Source organism: Passer montanus, unplaced genomic scaffold, assembly GCF_014805655.1.
Source record: "Passer montanus isolate IOZ18808 unplaced genomic scaffold, ASM1480565v1 scaffold73, whole genome shotgun sequence".
Classification (NCBI taxonomy): domain Eukaryota; kingdom Metazoa; phylum Chordata; class Aves; order Passeriformes; family Passeridae; genus Passer; species Passer montanus.
The window spans coordinates 293,997-317,507 of NW_024372481.1; the positions used below are offsets into that span (position 1 = coordinate 293,997).

General features: G+C 55.3%; 1 protein-coding gene across 2 annotated transcripts; it reads right to left on the minus strand.

Moving 5' to 3' along the window:
- Positions 1-574: 574 nt before the first annotated feature.
- SARDH (sarcosine dehydrogenase) lies at positions 575-23,472 on the minus strand. Of its 2 annotated transcripts, none has more exons than XM_039730820.1 (22): positions 23,237-23,472; positions 23,059-23,162; positions 22,180-22,486; positions 21,075-21,253; positions 20,460-20,639; positions 19,995-20,118; positions 19,725-19,825; positions 18,507-18,611; positions 17,992-18,121; positions 15,919-16,005; positions 15,713-15,803; positions 13,865-14,006; positions 12,282-12,365; positions 11,509-11,622; positions 10,862-11,000; positions 10,244-10,357; positions 8,554-8,701; positions 7,803-7,896; positions 3,363-3,525; positions 2,972-3,140; positions 2,032-2,167; positions 575-1,091 (listed from the first exon to the last, which is right to left on the minus strand). In XM_039730820.1, the coding sequence occupies exons 3-22, from the start codon at positions 22,478-22,480 to the stop codon at positions 966-968; spliced, it is 2,727 nt and encodes a 908-aa protein (XP_039586754.1). In that variant the 5' UTR covers positions 22,481-22,486; positions 23,059-23,162; positions 23,237-23,472; the 3' UTR covers positions 575-965. The 2 variants fall into 2 exon arrangements, with proteins under 2 accessions (XP_039586754.1, XP_039586753.1); XM_039730819.1 differs by having other exon boundaries at positions 23,059-23,165.
- Between the last annotated feature and the right edge of the window lie 39 nt (positions 23,473-23,511).

The window sequence follows — 23,511 nt, forward strand, 5'->3', positions numbered from 1 at the left end:
GGGAGCTGCTGATCCTTCATCAGCACAGGCTGCGTGCGTGTGAGGCAAACCCCCCTGCAGCCCTCCCTGCTGCCCCCAGGGCTGGCTCTGAGCTGCCAGAGGGGTTTGAGCTCACAGCTCAGCCTCTGCCACATCCCCCTCTCTGCTGGCAGCTGAAAGGAGCCACCTCCAAGGTGACCTTTGGGAAGACGCCACAAGGGACCAGCGAGCTGCCAGCCAGTGTCCCCAGTGGCTACCTCACACCACAGCCTGTGCCTGGAGCAGCCCAGAAAAATCAGCCCCATCCCTGGCAGTATCCAAGGCCAGGCTGGATGGGGATTGGAGCAGCTGGGACAGTGGAAGGTGTCCCTGCCCATGGAACCCAGGAGATGGGCTTTAAGGTCCCTTCCAAGCCAGGCTGTTCCATGGTTCCCTGATTATGACACACAAACAGCCCTGGCAGAGAGGAACCCACAGCGTGAGCCTGGGCAGTGACCCTGCACTCCTGCCCTGCCCACCCCAGCAGAGTCCCCAGCATGAGGTGACACCCAAGGGAGTGGGAACAGACACAGCAAGGGACCAGAGGGACAGCAGCTTTGGAGGCTCTAGCTGTATGAACAGCAGAGCTAGTTTAAAAAACATTCATTCCCAGGCAGAGTGAGACTACATTTGGGGGGAAAGAGTTTCCAGCAAAGTCAGAAATTGAAACCACTTCACACGCAGTGAGACCAAACACTGTTTGCAGTCCAATTAACCCACGGAACAGAATTATTGCTGCAGTGGCCACACTTCACTTGGCAGCCAGAGCAGCAGAGCCTTGGCGCTTTTTGGAATCTTCTCCTCCTGTCCCCTCTGATTTGACCCACACTGACTCGGCGGGTTCCAGGGGGTTGCCCAGCTCTCACAGCTGAGCCTGGAGCCAGGAGGGGCAGGAGGGGCTGGGAGCTCAGCCTGCAGCTCCTCTGCCCTCTCGCAGCCAGCAGCCCTCAGTAAAAGCCCTTCACGCGTTTGTTGTCGGGGTCGAACGGGGATTTGGTGTGAGCTCGGGCCGGGAAGGTCACTCCCATCCGCTCCAGCTCGTAGGTGCCACTCTTGACAAAATCCAGGGAAACCTGCGAGGCAGAGCAGGAAAAACCCCTATAGGGTGCCAGCATCCCAGCCCCACCCCCGGGGGAGCTCCCACCCGCCCCACACATCTGCTCTCTGCAGAAAACCCGGCTCTGCCATCCCGAGAGGATGTGTGGAAAGGAGGAAGAGAACTGTTAAAAGCAGCCTGTTTAAAAAAAAAAAATTTTTCTGTAGTATATTATGCTCCCCAAAAGATGTTAGCTTCTCTAAAAGTTTTGTTTGATTAAAAAAAAAAAAAAAAAAATCAGTGTTTGAAAATTTTGGGGTTTTTTTTACCCCCCTGTGGAGGTATATGGTGGAAAGAAAAAAGGGGAAAGGAAAGGGGAAAAGAAAGGAGAGGGGAAAGGGAAAAAGGGAGAAGAGAGAGGGAAAAGGAGAGGGAAAAAGAGAGAAAAAAGGAGAGGGAAAGGAAAAGGAAAAGGAAAAGGAAAAGGAGAACATTCATCAAAAGGGCATTCCTGGGGCAACTGGCCCACAAAGCCACTTGCCGTGGGACTCTTGCAGGAATGCAGGATGAAAAGCCAAGGCAAACAACAGCAGGAATCACAGCACACACACAGCTCTTGCATGGCACAGAAAAGGTCCCTGGAGATGTCACCCAACCTCTGTCCCCACAGCACGCTGCTTAATGAGGGCACCTGGCTGATTACCCAGGAGCCTCCCAGGGTTAATTAAAACCTTGCCCTGCTCCTATTGGCCATTGCTCCCTACAACATAAGTGAATTTGCTGCTGCAATTAAATATTTGGTTGCAATCAACACCCGAGGCAGCCCTTGAGCCGCACGTGGGCCTCACACAGCGACAGTGACACCAACTTTGTCACCAGCCCCTCACCCTGCAGCCTGCACGAGGGAGCTGGGGTCCCATCTGGCCCCCCGGTGACACAGGGGAGGAGACACAGCCACCCTGGGGCTCTGAACTCACCGGGCCCCCTGCGGGGTCTCGGATGTAGCCGTAGGCGATGGTTTTGTCGATGGCAAACCCAAAATCTGCCCGGCGGATGTGGCCGACCACCTTCCCGTCCCTCCAGACGGCCTCCAGGCCGAACATGGGCACCTTCCTGCAAGGCAAGGGCACAGCTGCCACGGCAGAGCCCCTCCAGGGGCACAGGGCACTGCCCCAGGCCAGCCCAGGTGCCAGGGGCTCATTCTGTGCTGAGCCCAGAGCGCCTCCAGCCCAACCTGCAAAACCTCTGGGTGAAACAAGCTCAACCCTCACACTCCCACTGAACACCCAACAGGGAGTTTGCGGTGGGATTTAAATCAGAGATGGAATTAGAGCATGGGAAACAGCTGTCCAGGTGTGGCACCTGTGTGCGTGTGTGCGCAAGAAATGGATTTGTAAAGAACTGTAAAGATAACACTGTTGAGAGAGACATTGAAGTAAAAACAAGTTTCAAAATATGGCCTTGCAAAAAGTCCAGATATTTTAGAGAAGTAAAAGTGTGAAAGATGCATGGTAGCAGGACCACATCGGGTAAAAATAGAGGTGATTGGTGTTAGAAGTAATAATAGCATGGTGTAGCAAAAGCTGAAAAACATTTATAAAGTATTGTAACCAAGAAATAGGTTAGCATTTGATGAAATAGCATTGGGTTTTGCATCTCTTATATCTCACCCTTCTTATCAAAACTGATAAGAGAATTAAATTTTTTAAAACACCTCTCAGTAAAAGCCAGGAAAATTAACAGGTGGGCTCGGTGGAGGTGCTGCTCCTGGGCTGGAGCTGCAGCAGGGAGCAGAGCCAGCAGTGACACTGACTGCTCTGTGGTACTCACTCACTCCCCTGTGGTACTCACTCCCCTTGGTACTCACTCCCCTGTGGTACTCACTCCTCCGTGGTACTCACTCCCCTTGGTACTCACTCCTCAGTGGTGAAGCACACCAGGCGGCGGAAGATGCCCTTGGCTTTCTGTGCCTCCACAGCCTCCCGGCCCAGGAAGGGGATGCTGGACTTGAGCTTGCAGGTGAAGGCCAGCCCTGCCTCCAGCGGGGTGTCATCGGGGCGCAGGTCTGCGTGCCAGTGCCTGTACCCTGCAGGGAGCCAGCACGGGTCACCCACTGGCCCTGTCACAGCACCCCTGCCCCTGACACTGCCCTTCGTTCACGTGGATAAAACACCCTGGAGAGGAGCCACAGGGGAATCCTCAGCATTCCGAGACCCTCCACTCACACTGCCCACCCCAAAGCTGAGGAAAAGCTCCCGATCCCCCCGCTGGAGGAGAAGCAGAGTGCTGCTGAGAGCACAGCAAGGACCTTTCTCGATGCTGAGGCTGTCGATGGCTCTGTAGCCGGCGTTGGCGATGCCGTGCCGGGCTCCCGCCTGCATCACCGCCCGGTAAACCTTCACACAGTCAGCCCTGGGCACGTGCAGCTCCCAGCCCATCTCGCCCACGAACGACAGCCTCATGGCACGCACCTGCAGAGGCAAGAGGGCAAACATTCCTGTGCTGCAGCTCGGCTGGGCAGGGCTGTCCTTCTCCCCATGTCAGGGGAAAAGAATGTCACATAACCTTGTGGTGGAAGGCAGCTCTGGGCTTTCCTTCTCCCCACGTCAAGGGGAAAAGGAATGTCACATAACCTTGTGGTGGAAGGCAGCTCTGGGCTCTCCTTTCTCGCACCAAGACAGGCTCAGAGTGAATTTCTCATCTCTGGACATCCTAAGCCTGGCACCTCAAACCCAGCTACCACCAGTGCCAGCGGGCAGAGGTGGCTGCTGCAGCATCAGGGGAAAAGAATGTCACATAACCTTGTGGTGGAAGGCAGCTCTGGGCTCTCCTTTCTCGCACCAAGACAGGCTCAGAGTGAATTTCTCATCTCTGGACATCCTAATCCTTCAAACCCAGCTACCATCAGTGCCAGCGGGCAGAGGCGGCTGCTGCAGCATGCTCTGGCTACAGACTCCAGGGCTGGGGTGAGATGTGATGCTCCAGCTCCAGCCAAGCTTTTGTCTCCCTCTGCTGACCCACTGAGACAGGGAAGCTGGTCCCCAGCAGGACTGTCCTGCTTTTGGGGCACTTCATCACTGCTGATGTTCCCTCCTTGGACAGCGTTCCCACAGGCTCCCAGTCCCACCAGGGAATGCTCAGGGCTCCCATGGAGGTGGTGTCCCAAAGCTGTGCTGTCACATAAGCCCCACACCAAGTGCCAGAAGCCCCAAGGAGGAATGAGCAGATCAGCACAGGGGATTTGGTGTTTCTCCAGAGAAGCCTCATTCCCGGGGATGGAGCCTGGCTGCAGTCCCAGGGAACAGCCTGCCCTGCCTGTGTTCCACCAGCTTCTCACCCAGGCACCCTCCTGCTGTCCCTCTGGAACAGTCTCCATCCCCAAAGCTTTCCAGGCCAGCTCAAGCACTTCCCTGGAGACAGCCCTGGAGCCTGAGCTGCCTTTCCCTCTGATTCATCCCATTGTGTTTCTCCATTCCTCCCCCACAAAACCCCTCTGGTTCATCCCTTTGGGTACACAGAGCTGGCTTTGGGAGAGAGAACAACTCCAGAGTTCTGCTCTGGGCTGTGATGTGTGCTCGTAACAAAGCTCAGAACACACCTGCAGGCTGGCTCTGGTGGCCTTGGGCTGGCCTGGCCCTGCTGGCTCTGCCTGGGGCTGGGGCACAAGCTGCATTTTGCCATTTGCTGAGCTCCTGCCCCAGGCAGAGCTCTCTAACCCCAGGGATAAATGCAGACACCAGCAGCTGCTGCCCAAAGCAGGCAGAAGTGCCCAAGGGCTGCCTGGGCTCTGTGCTGCCAGCATGGCCAGGGGGCACGGCTGGCACCCCAAATCCATTCCTGCTTCCCCTATCACCAAAATCACATCCTCAAGCTGAATTTACAATTTTTAAATTGCAAGAAGCCTTCACCTCTGCAATAGGAGTGGGGAGGAGGAAGGAGCACAGGATGGGGGATTTATTTTGAGGTGCCGGGAGCCAGCCCTGCCCTGGCCCCTGGCACAGCCCCGCAGCCAGGCACAGAGGCTGGCACTCCCTTCCCCAGGAGCACAAGCACAACGGGCTCAGAGGAGCCTTTTCCTCTACACAAAGGTGTCATCTAATTAGGGAACAGCGTGAGAAGAGGCTGCTGCAAGCCAGCTTCCATCTTCACTGCGGCAGGAGATGCTCCGGGGATTGACAGGCAACTTCCCGGCTCGTTAACCCCGTCTGGGACTGCTGCTAAAGTGCTCTTTACAATCAAGAGCAACTTACTCCTGGGAGAAACATCCTCTCAAAGCACCAGTGCTCCAGGGGAATGAGCATCCCAGCAGGAGCAGTGCCCCGCAGGAAACAGGTAACCCTGGAAAATTGGGGTGCCGGTGATCAGCTCAGCACAGGGAGGGACTGGGACCCCAGGCAGGATTCACATCCCACCACGGAGGGGGATGCTAGGGGCTGGACCCAGCAGCTCTGCTGGATTCCCATAGGAACAGCTCTTCCAGCTGGAGCTGTGGAATAGCATCCATTCCTGGGTTTTGTGCAGCAATTCAAAAGCATTCTAGGTACCATAGAAAATGAAAACCTGAATTTTTGCCTGTCTCCAGCAGTGAGATTCAAAGGGGGACCTTTCTCTGCTGTTCCATACAATGAGAGACTCTATATATAAACTCACAAACCAATCCATAATTTCCAGAGTCATTAACTCTGCTGGAACTCTCCTTTGACTCCAGCTGATTTTGTTCAACTACTGAGTTAATGCAGGAAAATCTTGGTGATAACTTTTTTAAGATGCTGGGTTCAGTTTAATCCACCTGGAAGGTGATAATATCAGCAAAGGCTTCTGCCTGCTGCCCTGAGCAATCCTCCCACTCTAATTCCAGCGTGGGATGGGGTCCCTGCTGCTCATTGTCCAGTGGGACAAAGGAGACCTCCTGAAGGGTGGCCCTGGCAGCTCACACCCCTGAGGCAGGAGAGCTTTTCTCTGTCCATCAGGGAATTTACACTCCAAAGAATCCACAAAACTTCTGCCAGCTCTGTCTTCCTCGAAGGACTGGATTATTTATAACAAACTTGAAGTGAAATGCAAATAAACTCATCACACCCGTGGAGACAGGAACATTTCTACACCTTTCTTAGGGCAGAAGCAGATTATTACAAGATGATATCAGCCTGCTTCAGGCTGACAAGGGAGGGTGTGGGGAGGATTGATGGAGACTAAAATCCAGCACTTTGGACAACCTGCACCACTGGATTGGCTCTGAAGTCCCCCAGGCCTTCCAAGGGACACTGAACTCGCTGTGGGTTGAGCTGCTGGGCACCCAAAGCCCAGCCTGCACTGATGGCAATGGTTTGGAGATTAATCTGACTTGGGCAAAATCTGACCCTTATTTAAACCACCTTAAGGCCAGGCCAAGCTGTAGCTCACAAATCAAGAGGCTCTAATTTGATTTAGCAGCAATCTCTTCAGCAGGCAGCTGCAGTCGAATTAAAGCCATTTTAATTCTGAATGAAAAGTGGCCGCACGTGGCTTAACCCAATTTCCTTAACATCCAGCCTGCTGCAGCTCCTGGCTCTCCTGCTGCCTTTTATGAGATTTACTGCTTCACCTTCACCTCCTTCATCCCCCACCAGGCTCCAGCCTGAGAACCAGAGCGAGTTCTGGGCACGGTTCCTCCTCCCAGCCAGCTCATCCAGCAGGAGAGGGATGCTCTGGGATCATGGCCTGCCCAGGCTTCCCGTGGAAAGGAGCAGGTACAAATTCTACCTGGAATATTCCACAACCATAGGAATATTCCACACAGGATAAACATCACTGAGAAACCAGAGTTTCTCCAGGAAACCTTGCTAAAGCTTTTCCCTGATACCCAAAGTTGCCAGCAGCAGGTTTTCCCAGGACATCCTCCTTTGAGAAAAATGACACTTCATGGTCATCAACTCCTCTGTTTGGGGTGTTCAAGCTCAATCAACAGCTTCAGCGCATATGTGAGCCCTGAAGCCTGGGCAAAAGCAGGATGATCTGTGCTGTACAGGAAGCCTGGGGCTGTCAGGCTTCTCCTGTGATCAAACAGCAGCTCCCAGGCTGCCCAGTCCCTACTGCCAGCACCTGACAGGCTTTGCATTAAATTGTCTCCATTTTTTTATGAGGAGGGGGAAATGGAAAGTGTCTGGAGTGTCAGGTAGATCTCATCACCAGGGCTCACCCTAATCCATGGAGGCATCTCTCGTTCCTGTGGCATCACTGCAAAGCCATGAGTCACCCTGTCCCTTCCCCAGGCTCAGCGCTGTGACACCACTGGGAGGGCTGGGAGAGCAGGGTGGCACCTGCCAGGCAGTCAGGCAGGGAAACACCCTTTTCTCACTCTGGGTTTTGGCCTTTTCCTACAAAAACCACACCAAAACCTCTCTGCAATAAAGAGGAGGCAGAGAGAGACATTCCTAACAGAGGAGATGGAACAGTGTGCCCAGAGCAGCTGTGGCTGCCCCTGGATCACTGGAAGTGTTCCAGGCCAGGCTGGACGGGGCTTGGAGCACCCTGGGACTGTGGAAGGTGTCCCTGTCCATTTCAGGGGGTGGAAGATGATCTTTTGTATCCTATTCCATGCAAAATACAAAACCCAGTGCAAAAAAAAACAACTAAAGAAACCACTTAGTGCAATACAACAGTCTTTCAGGTCCCTTCCAAGCCAAACCAGTCTGGGATTCTGTGCTTGGCTGGTGGGTGCACAGGGCCCAGAGCTCCCTGGGCAGCTCAAGGAGTGGCTCTTTCCTACCTGGCATCCTGCAGCCGTGGTGATTTTGTGGGTGGAGAAGGGGAAGGCCTCGTTGCTGAGGTCGGTGTCGAGCACTTCCTGCAGGACAGCACGGCTGTGGGGAAACAGCAAAGGGGGAGCAGTGAGGGCACTCAGCTGCCAGCCTGCCCTGGGTGGTTTTGTGCCCAAATCTTGCTCCCTCATCTTGCTGGCAAGACAGATTTCTCACTCCAAAGAGGAGCTGAGGCGGCTGACGTGCAGTGCTGTGGGAGCCTCAAAAGAAATTCCAGTTCTGTGGAAAATGGAGTGATATCCCAGCCACATCAGCACTCGCTGGCATGGGGCTCACACCCTTCCCTGCCCAGCACGGGGACCTGCACCTGAGGAAAACCTCCCTCCATCCCTGCATCCCTCCATCCCATCCCTCCCTCCATCCCTCCCTCCACCCCTGCATCCCTCCTTCCATCCCTGCATCCCTCCCTCCATCTCTGCATCCCTCCCTCCACCCCTGCATCCCTCCTTCCATCCCTGCATCCCTCCCTCCCTCCTTCCATCCCTCCTTCCTTCCCTTCACCTCTGCATCCCTCCCTCCATGCCTCCACACTTCCATCCCTCCTCCCATCCCTGCATCCCTCCCTCCCTCCTTCCATCCCTCCTTCCTTCCCTCCACCTCTGCATCCCTCCCTCCATGCCTGCACACTTCCATCCCTCCTCCCATCCCTCTCTCCACCCCTCCCTGCTCAGGCTGCAGGGAGGGGCTCACGCCTCTCACCTCAGAGGCCCCTGGATGCTCATCATGCCCAGCTCCTCCGAGCAGTCGAGCAGTTTGCACTGGAATTTCATGTCCTGCAGCACGGTGGTGATGTGGGACCAGTTCTGCTGAGCCACAGCCCCGCCGATGGCCAGATAGTAGCCATCCCCTGGAACACAGCCCCGGGCAGCCTTTCAGGGCTGGGCTGGGCTGGATCTGCTCTGCACAGCCTGAGGTGCAGCCCTGAGCATCCCCAGCTTGCACAGCCCCGGCTGGGGACTGCCAGTAAAAGGGGGTTAAAGAGTTGTGGGATTAGGGAAGGCTTTGGGGTTCTGCTTTTTGTGGGGCTCAGCACACTGAAAACCATTAACAGTGAAAGTGTGTGTGAGCATCACAGGAAAAAACTCCTTGAGAACAACAGCACTTTTGTCCCAGTGCAGAACAGCCCCTCAAGCGTGGAGGGAGCTGTGAGGACAGGTGGGAGCAGGGAATGCTGCAGTGACCAGCCCATAACCACTACAGCACAATTCCTACTGTGTGCAAGGAAGAATTTCATCTCCTCGGTAATCCTGGGTGGAAAAATCCCCAGGGACAGTGTTTGAGAGCTGATTAATATGTAATCAATCTTCCCTCTGTCTTTCCTGCCACTACAAAATTGCTCTCTGGTATTCTGTCATAATGATAATAAGTGCAGCCACCTACTGTAATTGGAAAAATAGACTTTGCTGTGATTAAACACCTCCAGTGCCCGACGGAGCCTGCAGCTCTGCCAGCCACTTCCCACCCTGCTTCCCCTGCCAGTGTCCCAGACAGGAGGGAAGGAGGATTCTCCCACGAGGGAGGGAAAAATCACAGGCACCCCACGCTGCTGGGACGAACAGGGTGAGATTGCCTTGTGGAACACCTGAAGGTGACACACATGGTGAGATTGCCATGGCACGCCTGAAAGTGACAGAGAGTAGTGAGATTGCCACACCTGAAGGTGACAGAGCGTGGTGAGATTGCCATGGCACACCTGAGGGTGACACACATGGTGGGATTGCCCTGTGGCACACCTGAAGGTGACACAGCATGGGGAGATTGTCCCATGGCACACCTGAAGGTGACACAGCATGATGAGATTGTCCCATGGCACACCTGAAGGTGACATACATGGTGAGATTTCCATGGCACACCTGAAGGTGACACAGGGTGCTGAGATTGCCATGGCACACCTGAGGGTGACACAGCATGGGGACAGGGCTCTGTGGCCACCAGCTCTCACCCTGTTCCATCTCAGCCTCCTCCTCCGCAGCTGCCTAATGCCATTCCTGTCCCCAGGGCTGCTCTGCTGCCTTTCAGTTCCCCTTAATTGCAGCTGATAAGGGCTGGGACAGAGGTCAGAGCTGCCAGGCAGGGCTGGACAAACCCAATAACAGCGATGAGCAGCGCAGGGCCCTGGGGACAGGGGACATAATCGGGTTACAGGCACCGGAGGACAGAGGTGGAAAAAGCCAGGTGGCTGCCATTAGGAAAATGCAATCAGCCCTGTGCCTGCAGCCCCTCCAGCGGGGCAGGGAGGGAGGAGATGCTGGCACAAACCTGCCCAGGACTGGAAAACTCTCTGTGTGCATTGACACGGCTGAAAAGGCAGCGGGAAAACCTGGGAATTCAGGGAGGGAACCCAGGCAGAGCTCCCCCCCTGCAGCATCACCGGGCTCAGGGATTTTACCTTCGAAAGCGGGGGCCAGGGGGGAGCCCGGGGTGCCGGGGCTGATCCTGCTGACGGTCAGGTCGCTCTCCACGCCGCCCTGCCGGTTCAGCATGCAGGTGTACACGGTGGAGCCTGCGGGGCACAGGGGCACGCTGCCCATCAGCCAGCCCGGCACGGAGCTGCTGGGCAGCACGAAAAGGTGTGCCCGTCATTAAATCACCCGTCCTGGCTTTGCCCTGACCGCCCCTGGGTGACCCAGCACCGGCACGGGGAAAGAATGATGGTTTTTTTCCCTTTGCTGTGTGAGGAGCTGATGTTGCATCCTCGGAAATGCCCAAAGCTGCTTCCCAGCCGCGGAAAAAAGGGACAACAAGCCACAGCTGGCTCGTTTGAGGGTTGTGCTTGATTTACTCAGCACTCATCGCACCTCCAGATGTGAGCCACAGCTGGAACCTCCCTCCTTCATCCCCCAGCTCAGAGCACTGTGTGGAGGCAGAACCCAGAGTTGAGGACAGACGGAGCAGCCTCTTCCCAAACCCTCTGCAAAGGCAGCACTGAGAGGAAAAGCCAGTCTGGGTTCCCCTGGGTTGTTTTGGGGTGAGTTTTCCCCGGCAAAAGGAGGAGCTGAGGCTGTACCTGGAGCTTTGCTCACATCAGCACTGAACAGCCAGTCGGCTGCTTTCGTAGCGTCAGGTCCAACCAGGTAGAATTTCCCAAAATAAGACATGTCAAAGAGAGCCAGGGCGTTCCTGCACGTTAAACATTCCTTCTTGATCTGCAATCAGAGCAAACACAGCGCTGAGGCTGAGCCGTGCTCTCAGCCCACAAAGAAAAACACAAATTAAACCATTTACATAACGGGAAATGATACCAGGACACTCTCCTGGTGCCTTTAAAGGCTTCAAAATGCTCCTGAAAGAATCAGGTATTTGCTGAAGCCAGCCTGACAGGCTGTCCTGAGTGCCTGATCCCATTCCTCACCTCACTAACTCAGTGACAGTTACCATTAATAACACCCAAATTTTATCAAATTGGATTTTTTTCCCCCCAAGCTGCTCCCAACACTTCAGGAAGGCAGCAACATAATTCCCATGGCCTCTCCCCTGAGGTTTCAAGCACGGGCTACACATTTCTCTTCATATTTTTGGGACATTTTTCACTGTTTCAGAGCTTCCCCTCCCTCCCAGCATCACCAACTCCCCCAAAAGCAGCGATGGGGCACAAATTCTGCTGCCTCCAAGTCCCCCAGCTGGCTCTGGGAGTTCTGGCAGGGCAGGACTCACGATGTCGTGGTGAGGGGGGAAGTCGAAGGTGTACTCGTCCCCCAGCAGGTGGTTGTAGGCATAGTCCCTGTGGCGCTGGTGGCCGTAGGCACCGTAGTAATCATAGTCCAGGACCTGGGGACAGGGAGGAAGAGGAGGTGAGGCCGAAGCCAAAGGACTCCTTGTCTTATTCACCCTGCTCCTGGAGAGATGGCTGTGTGGTGGGTTTCCACTCTGGCATCCCTGATCTCCATGGGGATGGGTTCTCACCCCAATGGGGATGGGTCCCTGTCCATGGGGATGGATCCAACCAGAGCATCCCTGCCCATGAGGAGGAGTCCACAGTATCCTTTCCTTCAGTGATGGATCCCCATCCCAACATCCCTGCCCTCAGTGATGGATCCCCATCCCAACATCCCTGCCCTTGGTGATGGATCCCCATCCCAACATCCCTGCCCTCAGTGATGGATCCCCCTCCCAACATCCCTGCCCTCGGTGATGGATCCCCATCCCAACATCCCTGCCCTCAGTGATGGATCTCCATCCCAACATCCCTACTCATGATGATAGATCCCCATCCCAAAATCCCTGACCACAATGATGGATCCCCATTCCAGCATCCCTGCCCATAGTGATGGGTCCTCCCCTCAGCATCCCTGTCATGGTGAGGGGTCCCCACCCCAAAATCCCTGCTCTCAGTGATGGATCCCCACCCATCCCTGCCCATGGTGATGGGTCCTCCCACAGCTGGTGTCTCCAGGCTGAAGACCCCCCAAAACCCCAGGAGTTCCTACCGGGGCTGCTCCCCCAGGGTTGAACCAGCCAGGTCTCTCCCAGCCGTGCCTCTCCTGGAAAACACAGCCCTGTCGCAGCAGCTCCTGCACAGGAGAAATGGGAGCAAACAGGTTTTTAAAAAAAATTCGTTTCACAGCTTTTTGAGCAGCACTCAGGCTGCCCTCCTTGGGTGCAGATATGGGCTCAAGACCAGATTTGTGACCCCTTGGTTTGGCTATCAACAGCCAAACTCAGCCAAAATGTCTTTTAAAACAGTGTCAAACCTAAAAATTGCCTGATTTTTGTCCCCCTCAAGCAGGATATTTTCCTCAAGGGTGGGTCAAGAGACAGAGAGCCACAGCCCAGCTGTACACCCCACCAAAACCTGCCCTGGGGTGCCCAAATTGCTGACCAAGAGATGCTGCATGCAGAGAGCAAGATTCCCCACCATGTTTACAGAGTAATTATATAACAACATTTAATATTTATACAGCAACCTTCTCATTCCTCCTCTGAGCTCACAGGAAAGCCTCTCTGCACGCAATTAATTAGGGATCCATTAAGACATTTTTGTTTGGAGCCTCAATTCGGAAAAGAATAGATTTTGTTGAACATCTCAGAAATCATTCAGTGCCTATTTATAAAACACAGCACATGTTCTGGAGCTGCATGGATAAATAGCAGCCTGTCAGTCAAGTGGGCATCACTTATTAGACGTGCTATTAAAAAATAAATTGCATCCTCAGTGACAGAAAACAACTGAGCTGTCAACCAAACACCGGGGGCTGGCGGGCAGGGGTGTCTGTTTTACTGCTTGAGCCTCTGCCCTCCAGTTGGAAGAGGAATGGTGTGATGCCAATCAGAGGGAAGCAGGAATGGGCTTGGGAAATGTGGCTTTGCCAGGGCTGGGGCTGGGGCTGGCAGTGGGGTGAGGCTCTGGTGCTGAGTCAAGCTGAGTGTCTCCAGGGATTTGGGGGGTTCTGAGCTGCTGGTGCAGCAAAATGCTGGGAATTGGGGTTTTGTCTCAAGTGCTGCATCTTGAGAGTGGTCACCTGTGGATATTTGTGTGAAGAAGGGGCAGGAGCAGGAGGGAGCCCTGGCTGGTGGCTCCAGGGAGCAAAACCACTTAGGGGGTGCTGGCAAAACCACCTCCACAGAGGCACATCCCTCTTCCCTTGTGCCCAGCCTCATTCCATGATGAGAGATGCTGTTTTGGGGAGAAACTGCTGCTAAATTGTGAGCAGGACACGGTGAGCAGGGGCAGGAGGTTCCTGTGAGCATTCAGCACCCTCAGCCTTTCCATCTCCTCTGGGATGGACTCAGCCTCGGAGCTCTCCTCTCCCCTCTTCCCTTGCCCAGTGATCATCACCAGGTTCTTAATCCACATCTGCTGAGTTAAATATGGCAATGCTCAGGCTCTCTACCATTAAACCACTAAACCACCCATGGCCCCAGAGCCCTCACAGTGAGCTTTGGGATCCAGCAGGGATCTCCCAGGATGGATAAATGGCACCACAAAAGCTTTGGGGAACGACACAGCCGCAGCCACTCCTCGTGAGCTCCTTTTTGCTGCTGCGAGGGCCTGCCCAGGCCGTGTCCTCACCTCGTGCAGGGGATCCTTCCTCATGTTGCGTCCCGCCAGGGGCTCGTCGTGGGGGAAGACCACGGAATAGTTCTTGGCGTAGGACTCGTGGCTGCGCTCCCGCATCCAGCGGTTGTTGTCGGTCAGGGAGTGGTGAAACCTCCTGGAAGGCAAGGAGATGGCAACATCTGGATGAGCCCACCAGCTCAGGGACTTCTGGACCAGAGCTAGGGGTGGGTGGATGCAGATGCTGGTGTAAAATTGTTATTCCTGCTCCAGTTTTGTGGGCAGGAGTAGAGGAGGCAAGCAGGGCTCGGTGCTGGCCATGCCACGGTGCTGACCATTGGAGCTGCCCCACTCCAGAGCCAGTGAGAGCAGAAAACAGCCCTGCTGAGGGGGGGAAATAGGAAAAAACGAAATTTGAGGTTAATTCTGCTGCACTTCAACATTCTGCCCCAGTTAAACACAGCCCTGATGAGGGAGTGAGTCCTGGACATTCCTTATATTTTTCACCCAATTCTCCCCAGGCTGAAATATAAATAAAACCCAAAATATCTTCAATTCATTTGAAGTATTTCCATCTTTCAAAGAGAAAATCTCCTTGAAGGAATGTGCTAGCTCAGCCCACAGTCAGGTTGTTAATCCCAGAGACCTGCAACTCACGGGGAGCAGCCTTGGGCACAAGTGGCACCTTTCCCAGGGCTGCAGAAAGGGAGCCAGGCTGGGCATGAAGGACAAAATTCCATTTTTAGGGACTTTTAAAATGATGCTTTCAGCTTCCCTCCTGGCTCACTGGGTGCAGAGGAGAGGCAAGGCATGGGGCTGAGCCCTGCAAGGAATACAAGCGATGCTCCCCAAGAGCTGTGAGAGCAGCTGCCTCTTCTGCTGGCACAAGGTGACACATGGCATGTCACCAGCACCCCTGGTTGCCCCATCAGCCTCAGCCCCTTCACCAACGAGCTGAATTTTTGACAGCAGCAAGCGGGCAACAGCTGCCAGATGAAATATTTACAAGCAAATGTTCTGAGAGGATAAATATTGAAATGTGTGGAAAAGGGAGTTATTTAAAGAGGAGCTTGGTAATTGTCACCAAAGGGAAGGAATGGGACTGACAGCTTGATGACATGGGACATGGGAGATGGGAGATGTGTGGGTGGAAAGCCCCTGGCTCCTCTGAGCAGGGCTGGGGTCCCTTGGGGTCAGGGGGGCTGTGCTGGTGCCAACCCAGTGCCCAGCCTGGGATTTCTCCATCTCCCCATCCCCATCCCGAGCCCAGCTGGTGGAAGGGGCAGCTGGAGGCATCTCCCCCATCTCTGCAGGCCCCTCACAGCCCAAGCCAAGGTGCCTTTACCAGCTTGGCCACTAAAGCAACGTGAGGCTTTCACAGCTTTGTCCCTGACAAGGTGGTTGCTGTCACTACAGCCCTGTAAGAAAGCCCAAACCCAATCAAAGACAATCAAGCAAGTCAAAAGCAATTACTGAGCCAACATCTGCATGGTCACAACTCCCTGCCCGGGCAGTGCTGCAGGGGGGGGCTGAGCTAATCTTTGTGCTGCTGAAATCATCCCCCTGATTATTAACTTAGAGGATTAGGCACGGCTCTAATTGAACAACAAAACCCAAACATAATTACCCCATCCTTCCCCACCACCACGATCTCCTTGTGCCTGATGGAAGCTGTTTGTGTGGGAGTGGAATGAGATGAACCCCACGTGTGCATTCATTAAAGCCACAGCCTCTAATTGATTCCAGCTCCTTGGAGGGACACACACGCTGCCTGGACACCCATTCCTGATGGCAGCCCTGCCTTGGCATCCCCAAGGGCCAGCAGGGATGAGGGGTGCCCATGGGGGCAGCTGGGTGACTTGCCTGATGTCGTAGCCGTACATGTCCTTCTCTGGGCGGCCGTGGATGATCCAGTGAGCCAATTCCCTGCCACAGCCACCTCCCAGCATCATCCCTGGGGAACAGGGCGGGATGCAGACGGGGCCAGGAGGCCAAGCAGGGCTGGGGAATGCCAGGATGCCCCTGGGATCCCATGCCCGCAGGGTGTTGCCCCCTCAGGCCTCTCTTACCGGCGCTGTTGAAGCCACAGCCGAGGAAGAAGCCTCGGACTTCTGGAGCTTCTCCCATCAGTGGTTTGTGGTCAGCTGTGAATGACTCTGGAAAACAGGGAGGGGGTGTGCCAGCGAGGCCAGGACAGGGGGATCACACACTTTAGGGACATGTCACACACTTTACAAACAGGTTTCCTGCAGCCTCCTGTGCTGAGCTCATCCTGCTGCCAGAGACATCAGTGGGGCCAGAACTGGGCCAACACCAAGCACAGATTTTTGGAGTTAGACTGAAAATTTGGGAAGCAAAATGAATTCCCCAAGAGAAGGTGAACGAGGCACTGTGAGGGCTCTTTTTTCCTTCCCAATCCCCCAGCCAAGGGGGCTGCACTGATCTGTTTGTTGCCATTTCAACATCTGGACCCTGTGTATTCCACCTTTGTCAATTCCTGCTGGGAAATTCCATAACTTTGAGCCACTTGGTTCAGCTGGGGATGTCTCTCCTGTGCTCATAATGTCTCCTGCTGCCAGTGCTATTCTACTGGGCCATCAGCCATGGAAATCCCTCTATAAATCCTCACCAGGGAGGACAGCAAAGCCCCTGACAGAGGTGTGCAATTCTCCTCCCTGTTGGGTGGTGCATCCATCCATCCATGGAAAAGGAGAGAGGGAAAACTGAGTTCAGAGTGGGTTTTCCCCACTTAGCAATGCCCACTTTGTTTCCCCTGATCCCACTGCTCCAGAGGAGGCAGGAGCAGAGCAGGAATATTTGCACTGCCACCAGAGCAGCTCCTCACATGCCAATATCCCTGTACAGCTATTCCAGGCTACAAACTCAGGGAGTTAATGGAGCAACAGGCAAAGCACATTCCCTGCCAGCAGAGCTGACTTTGCCCTGGACGGGTGGGGAGGGCTCCAGGGACCTTGGCACAGTGACCACAGCAGAGGGGACAAGGCCTTTGCCATTTGATCAGCCCAGCATGACTCAGCTGCCACAGGCTGCTGGTTTCAGTCATGAAGGAGAAAAGGAGGAGAGCTGAGCCTTGGAAAATGACATTATTGCACGACAAAGAGGAGACATTCACCCACCAGCAGCCAGTTCCGCTCTGCTCACAGTGCAATCAAACCACTGGACCCAGGGCCAAGGTCTCCACCTCGTACAAATCATGTTTGATGTGCTGCAGGGCACCAGACATGCCCTACTTTCCCCTCACACAACCCAAAGAGTTTCCCTTTAAGTGCCTCAGCAAAAAGGACTTTTATCATAGTTGATTTCTTAGTGTGTAGTGGATTTTAAGGGCAAACCAAGTGTGCAAGTCTCGAGCTCAATGTCTGGCACCACCTCCAGCTGCCACTGCAGGGATGGCTTTAACTCCACACCAGGGATGTAAATCTGGGTAAGTCTAACCTCACTAGACCAGGAGAAAGTAGTAGAAATAATTACAGAAGATAACACTTGGTAACATAACAGCCACTGCTTAAAAACATCTGCTCCTTAATTTTCCAGTCCAGCAGCCACAACATCAACTGGAGATCCATTCACTACCAAACTAAATCAAGGCAGTCAGCTCCCCAGGGAAATGGTTTTAAACAGAAAGAGGGACAATTGAGATGATAAGAAATTGAGAAGATTAAAAGAAATTCTAAGATAGAAGTTATTTACAACAAGGGTGGGGAGGCCCTGGCACAGGGTGCCCAGAGAGGCTGTGGCTGCCCCATCCCTGGAGGTGTTCAAGGCCAGGTTGGATGGGGCTTGGAACAGCCTGGGATGGTGAAAGGTGTCCCTGCCCATGGCAGTGGAGCTGGAATTAGATAATCTTTGAAGATCCCTTCCAAGCCAAACCATTCTGTGAATCTCTGAATGTGTGATTCTATTTCTCCACCCAGGCTAGGCCTGGAATGCCACCCCTTGGAAGATGCCACCACTGCAGCCAGACCAGCAGCACTTTCTCTGCACTCAGAGAGATATTTTTTTTCTCCTCAGGTTATAAAGTTTCCCTTTTCCTCCAGCAAAATCTTCAGAAAAACCCAGCCACCACAGTGGTCACCACAGCCACCACGGTGCCACCACAGTGGTCACCACAGCCACATTACCTGGCCCACAGACAGTGGATTTAATTCCTGTTTTCTCCAGAACTGGCACTCTGTTGACAGCACCTTCAATGTGTTGCATGAAAACATCCCAGTCCAGGTCAAAGAGGCCAAAAGCAAATTTTTCAGATACCTAAAGAGGAGAAACAAGAATCAGGGCACAGAACAGAGGATTGTGTGAGACCACCTCATCTCTGTCAGCCTCGGAGAACATAAATTGAGGCTGCATTAAATCTCTGGGATTTTGGGGTTTTCTTGAGCAACCCAGACAAACCTGTGGTCTAAATTAAGGATAGAGGGATGGGCACAGCAGCTTCTGGCTCTGCTGTTGCCTCTGCACTGCATATCTGTGCCACAGGCAGCCCCAAAGGGGAGATGCTCCCCCTGCTCTCCCCACCAGCCACCAGAGGTTGGTGCCTGCAGAATTCGGGGGCTGTGCCTGCGCCCACGCCTGGAGGTGGGGAAACCTGCCTGGAAATCTGCCTCGTTCCCCCAGAAAACCTCCCGGCTCCACTCACCTCCTCCCAGAAGATGGGGTTTGACTCATATCCACCCACGGAGAGGGCATCGCCTTGGAGACGCAGATAGACCGAGGCGTCGTGATCGCGAACGTTTGGCATGTTCTGAAACACGGGCAGGGGGAGTGCAGGGGTCAGAGGAGGCCAAGAGCCACGGGGACACCCCTGTGGCACCCAGCAAGGTCCAGGGCACAAGGTGGGCACCTGCAGCAGCCACCTGTCAAGGATGGGACACGATGGCACCGTGGGTGCTCCCTCAACACCGAAATCTGGGCACCCCAAGAGGAAAGCAGCCAGCTCAGCTCCAGCTAACCTGGCCAGAGCACGGGCAGAGCAGCTTACACAGACACCCGAGCAGCACCCAGGGGTGCCCTGGGGACGGGGAGCAGCCCCTGTGGTTGATCCTAGCTCAGCAATCATCACTCCTCTGCCACCCGCCTCCGCAGGAGGATGCAGCAGCTCAAGGCGCAGGCAGCGGTGCGCGAAGAATGAGGGATTTGTTCTTGTGAATAATGGATGGGGAAACATTTAGATAACACTGAAGAATCAGTGTAGGGCCTACTGCAAGCCGTGTTGACAAGGGGAATTAAGTGGATTGAGCAGGAGGCGCCGAGGTCTGTGAGCTGCAGCCTCTCCTCTGGAGCCTTTCTTGCTGCGTAGGGCACGGTGGAGTCACTGGGACAGAAATGTAACCATGGACCACAGCACTTTTCACAACCAGGCACCTGGTGCTGAAAGGGCAGGCACAGACTGTGTCAGCAGGATGGAAACTAATTAATGTGTCACCCTCAATGCAGTGGGCATGAGAGGATGAAGGGTCCTTCAACTCCCAAGCAATTCTCCGCAGCCAGATGGCAGGAACAGATTTATAGAGGCAGTCTAGAGAAGCTTGGAGAGCTACACCTCTGCCTGACAGGTCTGGGCCTTGCTCAGAGAGTCTGGGATCTTTATGAATGCTGCTATCAGACACCAAACACAGAGATCTTGAGGGGAAAAATACCATCCTGCCAGTTGTAACTTCGTTAAATATTAAATCTGGCTCTGTTCAAGGTGCTCTGACAGCCCTGCTGAGGGTGTGCACTGCTGAGAGCAGAGCCTGACCTGGCAGGAATCAGGGGGTCCCACAGCTCTGGGGGTCCCTGGAAGGGGCAGGGCTCTGTCTGCCTCTCCAGCCCTGTCCCCCAGCGCGGAGGAGCCGAGGCGTGGGGCAGGACTGACCTGGATGCCCTCGATGCGCTCGGTCACCACGTAGGCGTGGTGCATCGCCACCAGCGGCACGCGCACGCCCGCCAGCCGGCCCAGCGCCCGCGCCCACACTCCTGCAGAGACAACAGCCCCGTGCTGAGCTCCTCTGCACCCCCAGGCAGCTGCAGGGGACAGCTATACAAGGGACGAGGGCAGATTTTCCCCCTCACGCGAGCAAAGCCAGCCGTGAGTTGTGGCCGCTGTCCCTGTGCCACCCCTGGCCCTGTGCTCTGCACCCCGTACCTGCACAGTTCACCACGCAGGGAGTCTGGATGGTCCCGTGGGCTGTCTCCACTGCATGCACTCTCTTGACCCCGAAATCATCAGTTCTCACCTGGATGCCCGTGACCGGGCAGTTCTCGATGATCTGGTGGCACAGGAAGGGGGGGCAGAGTCACAGCAGGGTCACCAGGGCAGGGGGACAACCTGCCTCACCTGACATGCAGCCCCCAAATCTGGGAACAGGGAACCTAAGCAGAGTTCTGAGTGCCTTGTCTTGCTCCTAAAGATCTTTTTTCCACTCCCTGTTTTCCCTGGATCTCATGGTTCCTGCCAGCTTTGTCACTGTCACCCAAACCAGAGAACACCCTCCTTGGGAATGACCCAAATCTGCAGGAGCAGCTCTGCCCCAGTGGGAAAGCAGAAGGTGAGGAAGGCAGAGGATGAAACCAAGAAGCACTAATGAGTAAATTAGTAATTAAGAACTACCGTAGCGCCTCTGGCAGTCGCTGCTCTGGCCAGAGTTGAGCAGGTGCCAGCAGGGTCCATGGTGCCATCCTTGGGGACGTACAGGGTGCCATACAGGTCATCAACGTTCATCAGAGGGTACAGGTCCTTGGTCTGGGCCGGGGTCAGCACGTGGGACTCCACACCATACACCTTCCCCAGCTGCCAGGGGACGGAAAAACCCAGAGCTCAGTAGGGAACAAAAGCTTTGTTCACCACTTGCTGCTGAAGGAGGAGGAGGAGGAGAATCCCAGGACGTGTTTGTCTCCCAAACCCTAAATCCAGTATGGGGTGATGCTCAGATTTCAGGGACTATGACCCTGTTTTTAAACTGAAGCTGGAAAAATGATGCTGCACAACGGGGAAAACGATGCTACCGCTATTTAAACAGCCAAAAATCCGAGGCTGGATTTCATTTTGCCAGATTTGGAGGAATTTGACAGATTTTGGCTGTCTTCTTCAAGTCAGCAGTCTGCCCTGGAAGGGACCTGCTGTGCAGGTGGGAAAGCAGGTGAGGGATGGAACATTCAGAGACCACAACAACCCCCTCCTGCAGCCCACCCCGCAAGGGGGACACACCCCGGGGCTCCTTCCTACCGACATGAGCCTTTTGTACTCATCCAGGCGCTGCTTGTTGGAGGCGATGAAGAGCCCCCCGTTCTCCACCCAGCCCGTGTGCAGCCCGGTCTCTGCCGGCAGATCCCGGCTGACCACATCCCGCGTGTGTGCCAGCAGCTCCACCTCCACATCGCTGGGACGCAGCTGCCACAGGAGCCCTGCGGGGGACACGCACAGGGTGCCACAGATGCTCTGTCACCTCCCCATCACCCGGGGCGGGATGCAGGGGAGGGGTCCCCGTGTGTCCTGTGTCACCCTACAGGGTCCCCGTGTGTCCTGTGTCACCCTGCAGGGTCCCCCCTCTGTCCTGTGTCACCCTGCCGGGGTCCCCCTGTGTCCTGTGTCACCCTGTGGGGTCCCCCCTGTGTCACCCTGCCGGGGTCCCCCGTGTGTCCTGTGTCACCCTACAGGGTCCCTCTGTGTCCTGTGTCACCCCGCGGGGTCCCCCTGTGTCCTGTGTCACCCTACAGGGTCCCTCTGTGTCCTGTGTCACCCCGCGGGGTCCCCCTGTGTCCTGTGTCACCCTGCAGGGTCCCCCCTCTGTCCTGTGTCACCCTGCCGGGGTCCCCCTGTGTCCTGTGTCACCCTGTGGGGTCCCCCCTGTGTCACCCTGCCGGGGTCCCCCCTCTGTCCTGTGTCACCCTACAGGGTCCCTCTGTGTCCTGTGTCACCCTGCCGGGGTCCCCCTGTGTCCTGTGTCATCCTGCGGGGCTCGTGCTCCATCTCGTGGATTTGCGGGAATGCTGCAAACCATCGGGTTTTGTTCTCTTCGGGAGTTAAATGGATGGGGGAAAGAGGGTATGGAGTGGATGGGCCACAAAAGTGTGGGAAAAAAATAGAGAAAAAGCTTATATAGCTCAGCCTTCCCTGCCATAGAAAGGTGGCTTTTAAAAAGGGGTGGAAACTGGAAATAAAGTGTTTCCTCTTCCTGCAGCCACATAAACCTTGGGGGCGAAAAAACGCAAATTTGGGGGACTTTTTAAAAAAACATTACAGAAGGAAAACCCCAAATTCTCAGCATTTACAGGCCAAACCCCTCCCCCAGCGCATCCCAAACCCTCGAGCATCCCTCCCCGCCGCTCACCCGCCGTGTGCCAGGTGGTGCCCGAGGTCAGGCGGTCCCTCTCGAGCAGCAGCACGTCACTCAGCCCCATTTTGGCCAGGTGGTAGGTGGTCTGGCAGCCCAGGCTGCCCCCTCCCACCACCACCACCTGCGCCGAGGCGGGCGGGGGGCGGCTGGGCTGCCCGCCCCCGGCCCCCTCCTCCTGCAGCGTCTTCTGGTACGGGACGCTCTTCTTGGCCGTGGGGCCCGAGGAGCTGCTGAAGGGCCGGGGGCTTCTCCAGGGGGCTGGCAGGCGGCGGGGGACCCGGCTCAGGTAGGACATGTCCACCTGCACATCCCAAAGAGCCTCGCTGCATCCCTGGCTGCCCTCTGCTCACCTCTCTGGGTGATGGGCAGAGGTTTGGTGAGCCCTGGGCACATCCTGGCATCCCTTCCCAGCTGCTGGGGGATCCTTTGCAGCAGGATTTGGGATCCCAGCTGCAGCTTCCAAACACCCTCCCTTAAAAAAAAGGGGATTGGGAATTCCCACAGGGCACGGCAGCCTGTGCTCGCTCATGCCTCAAAAATCACTTTTTTTTTGGCCACAGAGAAGGTGCCAGGTTTGCTCTGCATCAGAGGGTGGGGCAGTGGCTGCTGGGGGAGAAATGGGGACAGGTCCTGCCTGTGGACACTGCAACCCCAGTGCAGCTCCTGGCTGGGGATTTGCTGCTGGAACAAGATTTTGGGGTGCAGTGGGGCCAACACAGACCCCCCTACACAAGCCACAGGCCACGACCAGGGTGTGATCCCCCCTCTGGGACCCCCTGCTTGCTGCCACGTGGCCACCAGAGCACCCACTGTCCCCTAGTGTCCCCCCAAGCTCCAGACTCCCCCTTGGTGACAGCCCACGGCACCACTCACCACGAGGCTCTCTCCGGGCTGCCTTTCCTCTGCCGGGATGTGGTGGGGCCCCTGCCTTCCTCTGATGCTCTCCTCCTCCTCCTCCTCTTCCGTCCCCTTGGCCCCTGCTGCAAAAAACATTAACCAGCACTTGGAGGCGAGCAGAGCCAGCCTGAGCCAAGAGAAAAGAGGGACTTACCTCCTTGTCCCCCTCCTCGTGGCTCTGCTGCTTCCCAGGCAAGACAAAAAGTCTGGCAGAGCGGAGAAATTAAAAATAGGGAGGAAAATGCTGCTTTTCTCCCCGGCTCAGTGCCCAGCAGAGAACAAACACCCAGCTGGGGCCAGAGGGACTCGCAGCCTCTCAGGCTGGCTGGAGCTGTCAGCTGGATGCCAGAGAGCAAACACGGTGAGGAAAGGCACCATCTGACCCCCCTGCTGCAGTTCCCAGTGGCTCCAGTCAAAGAACAGAGATAA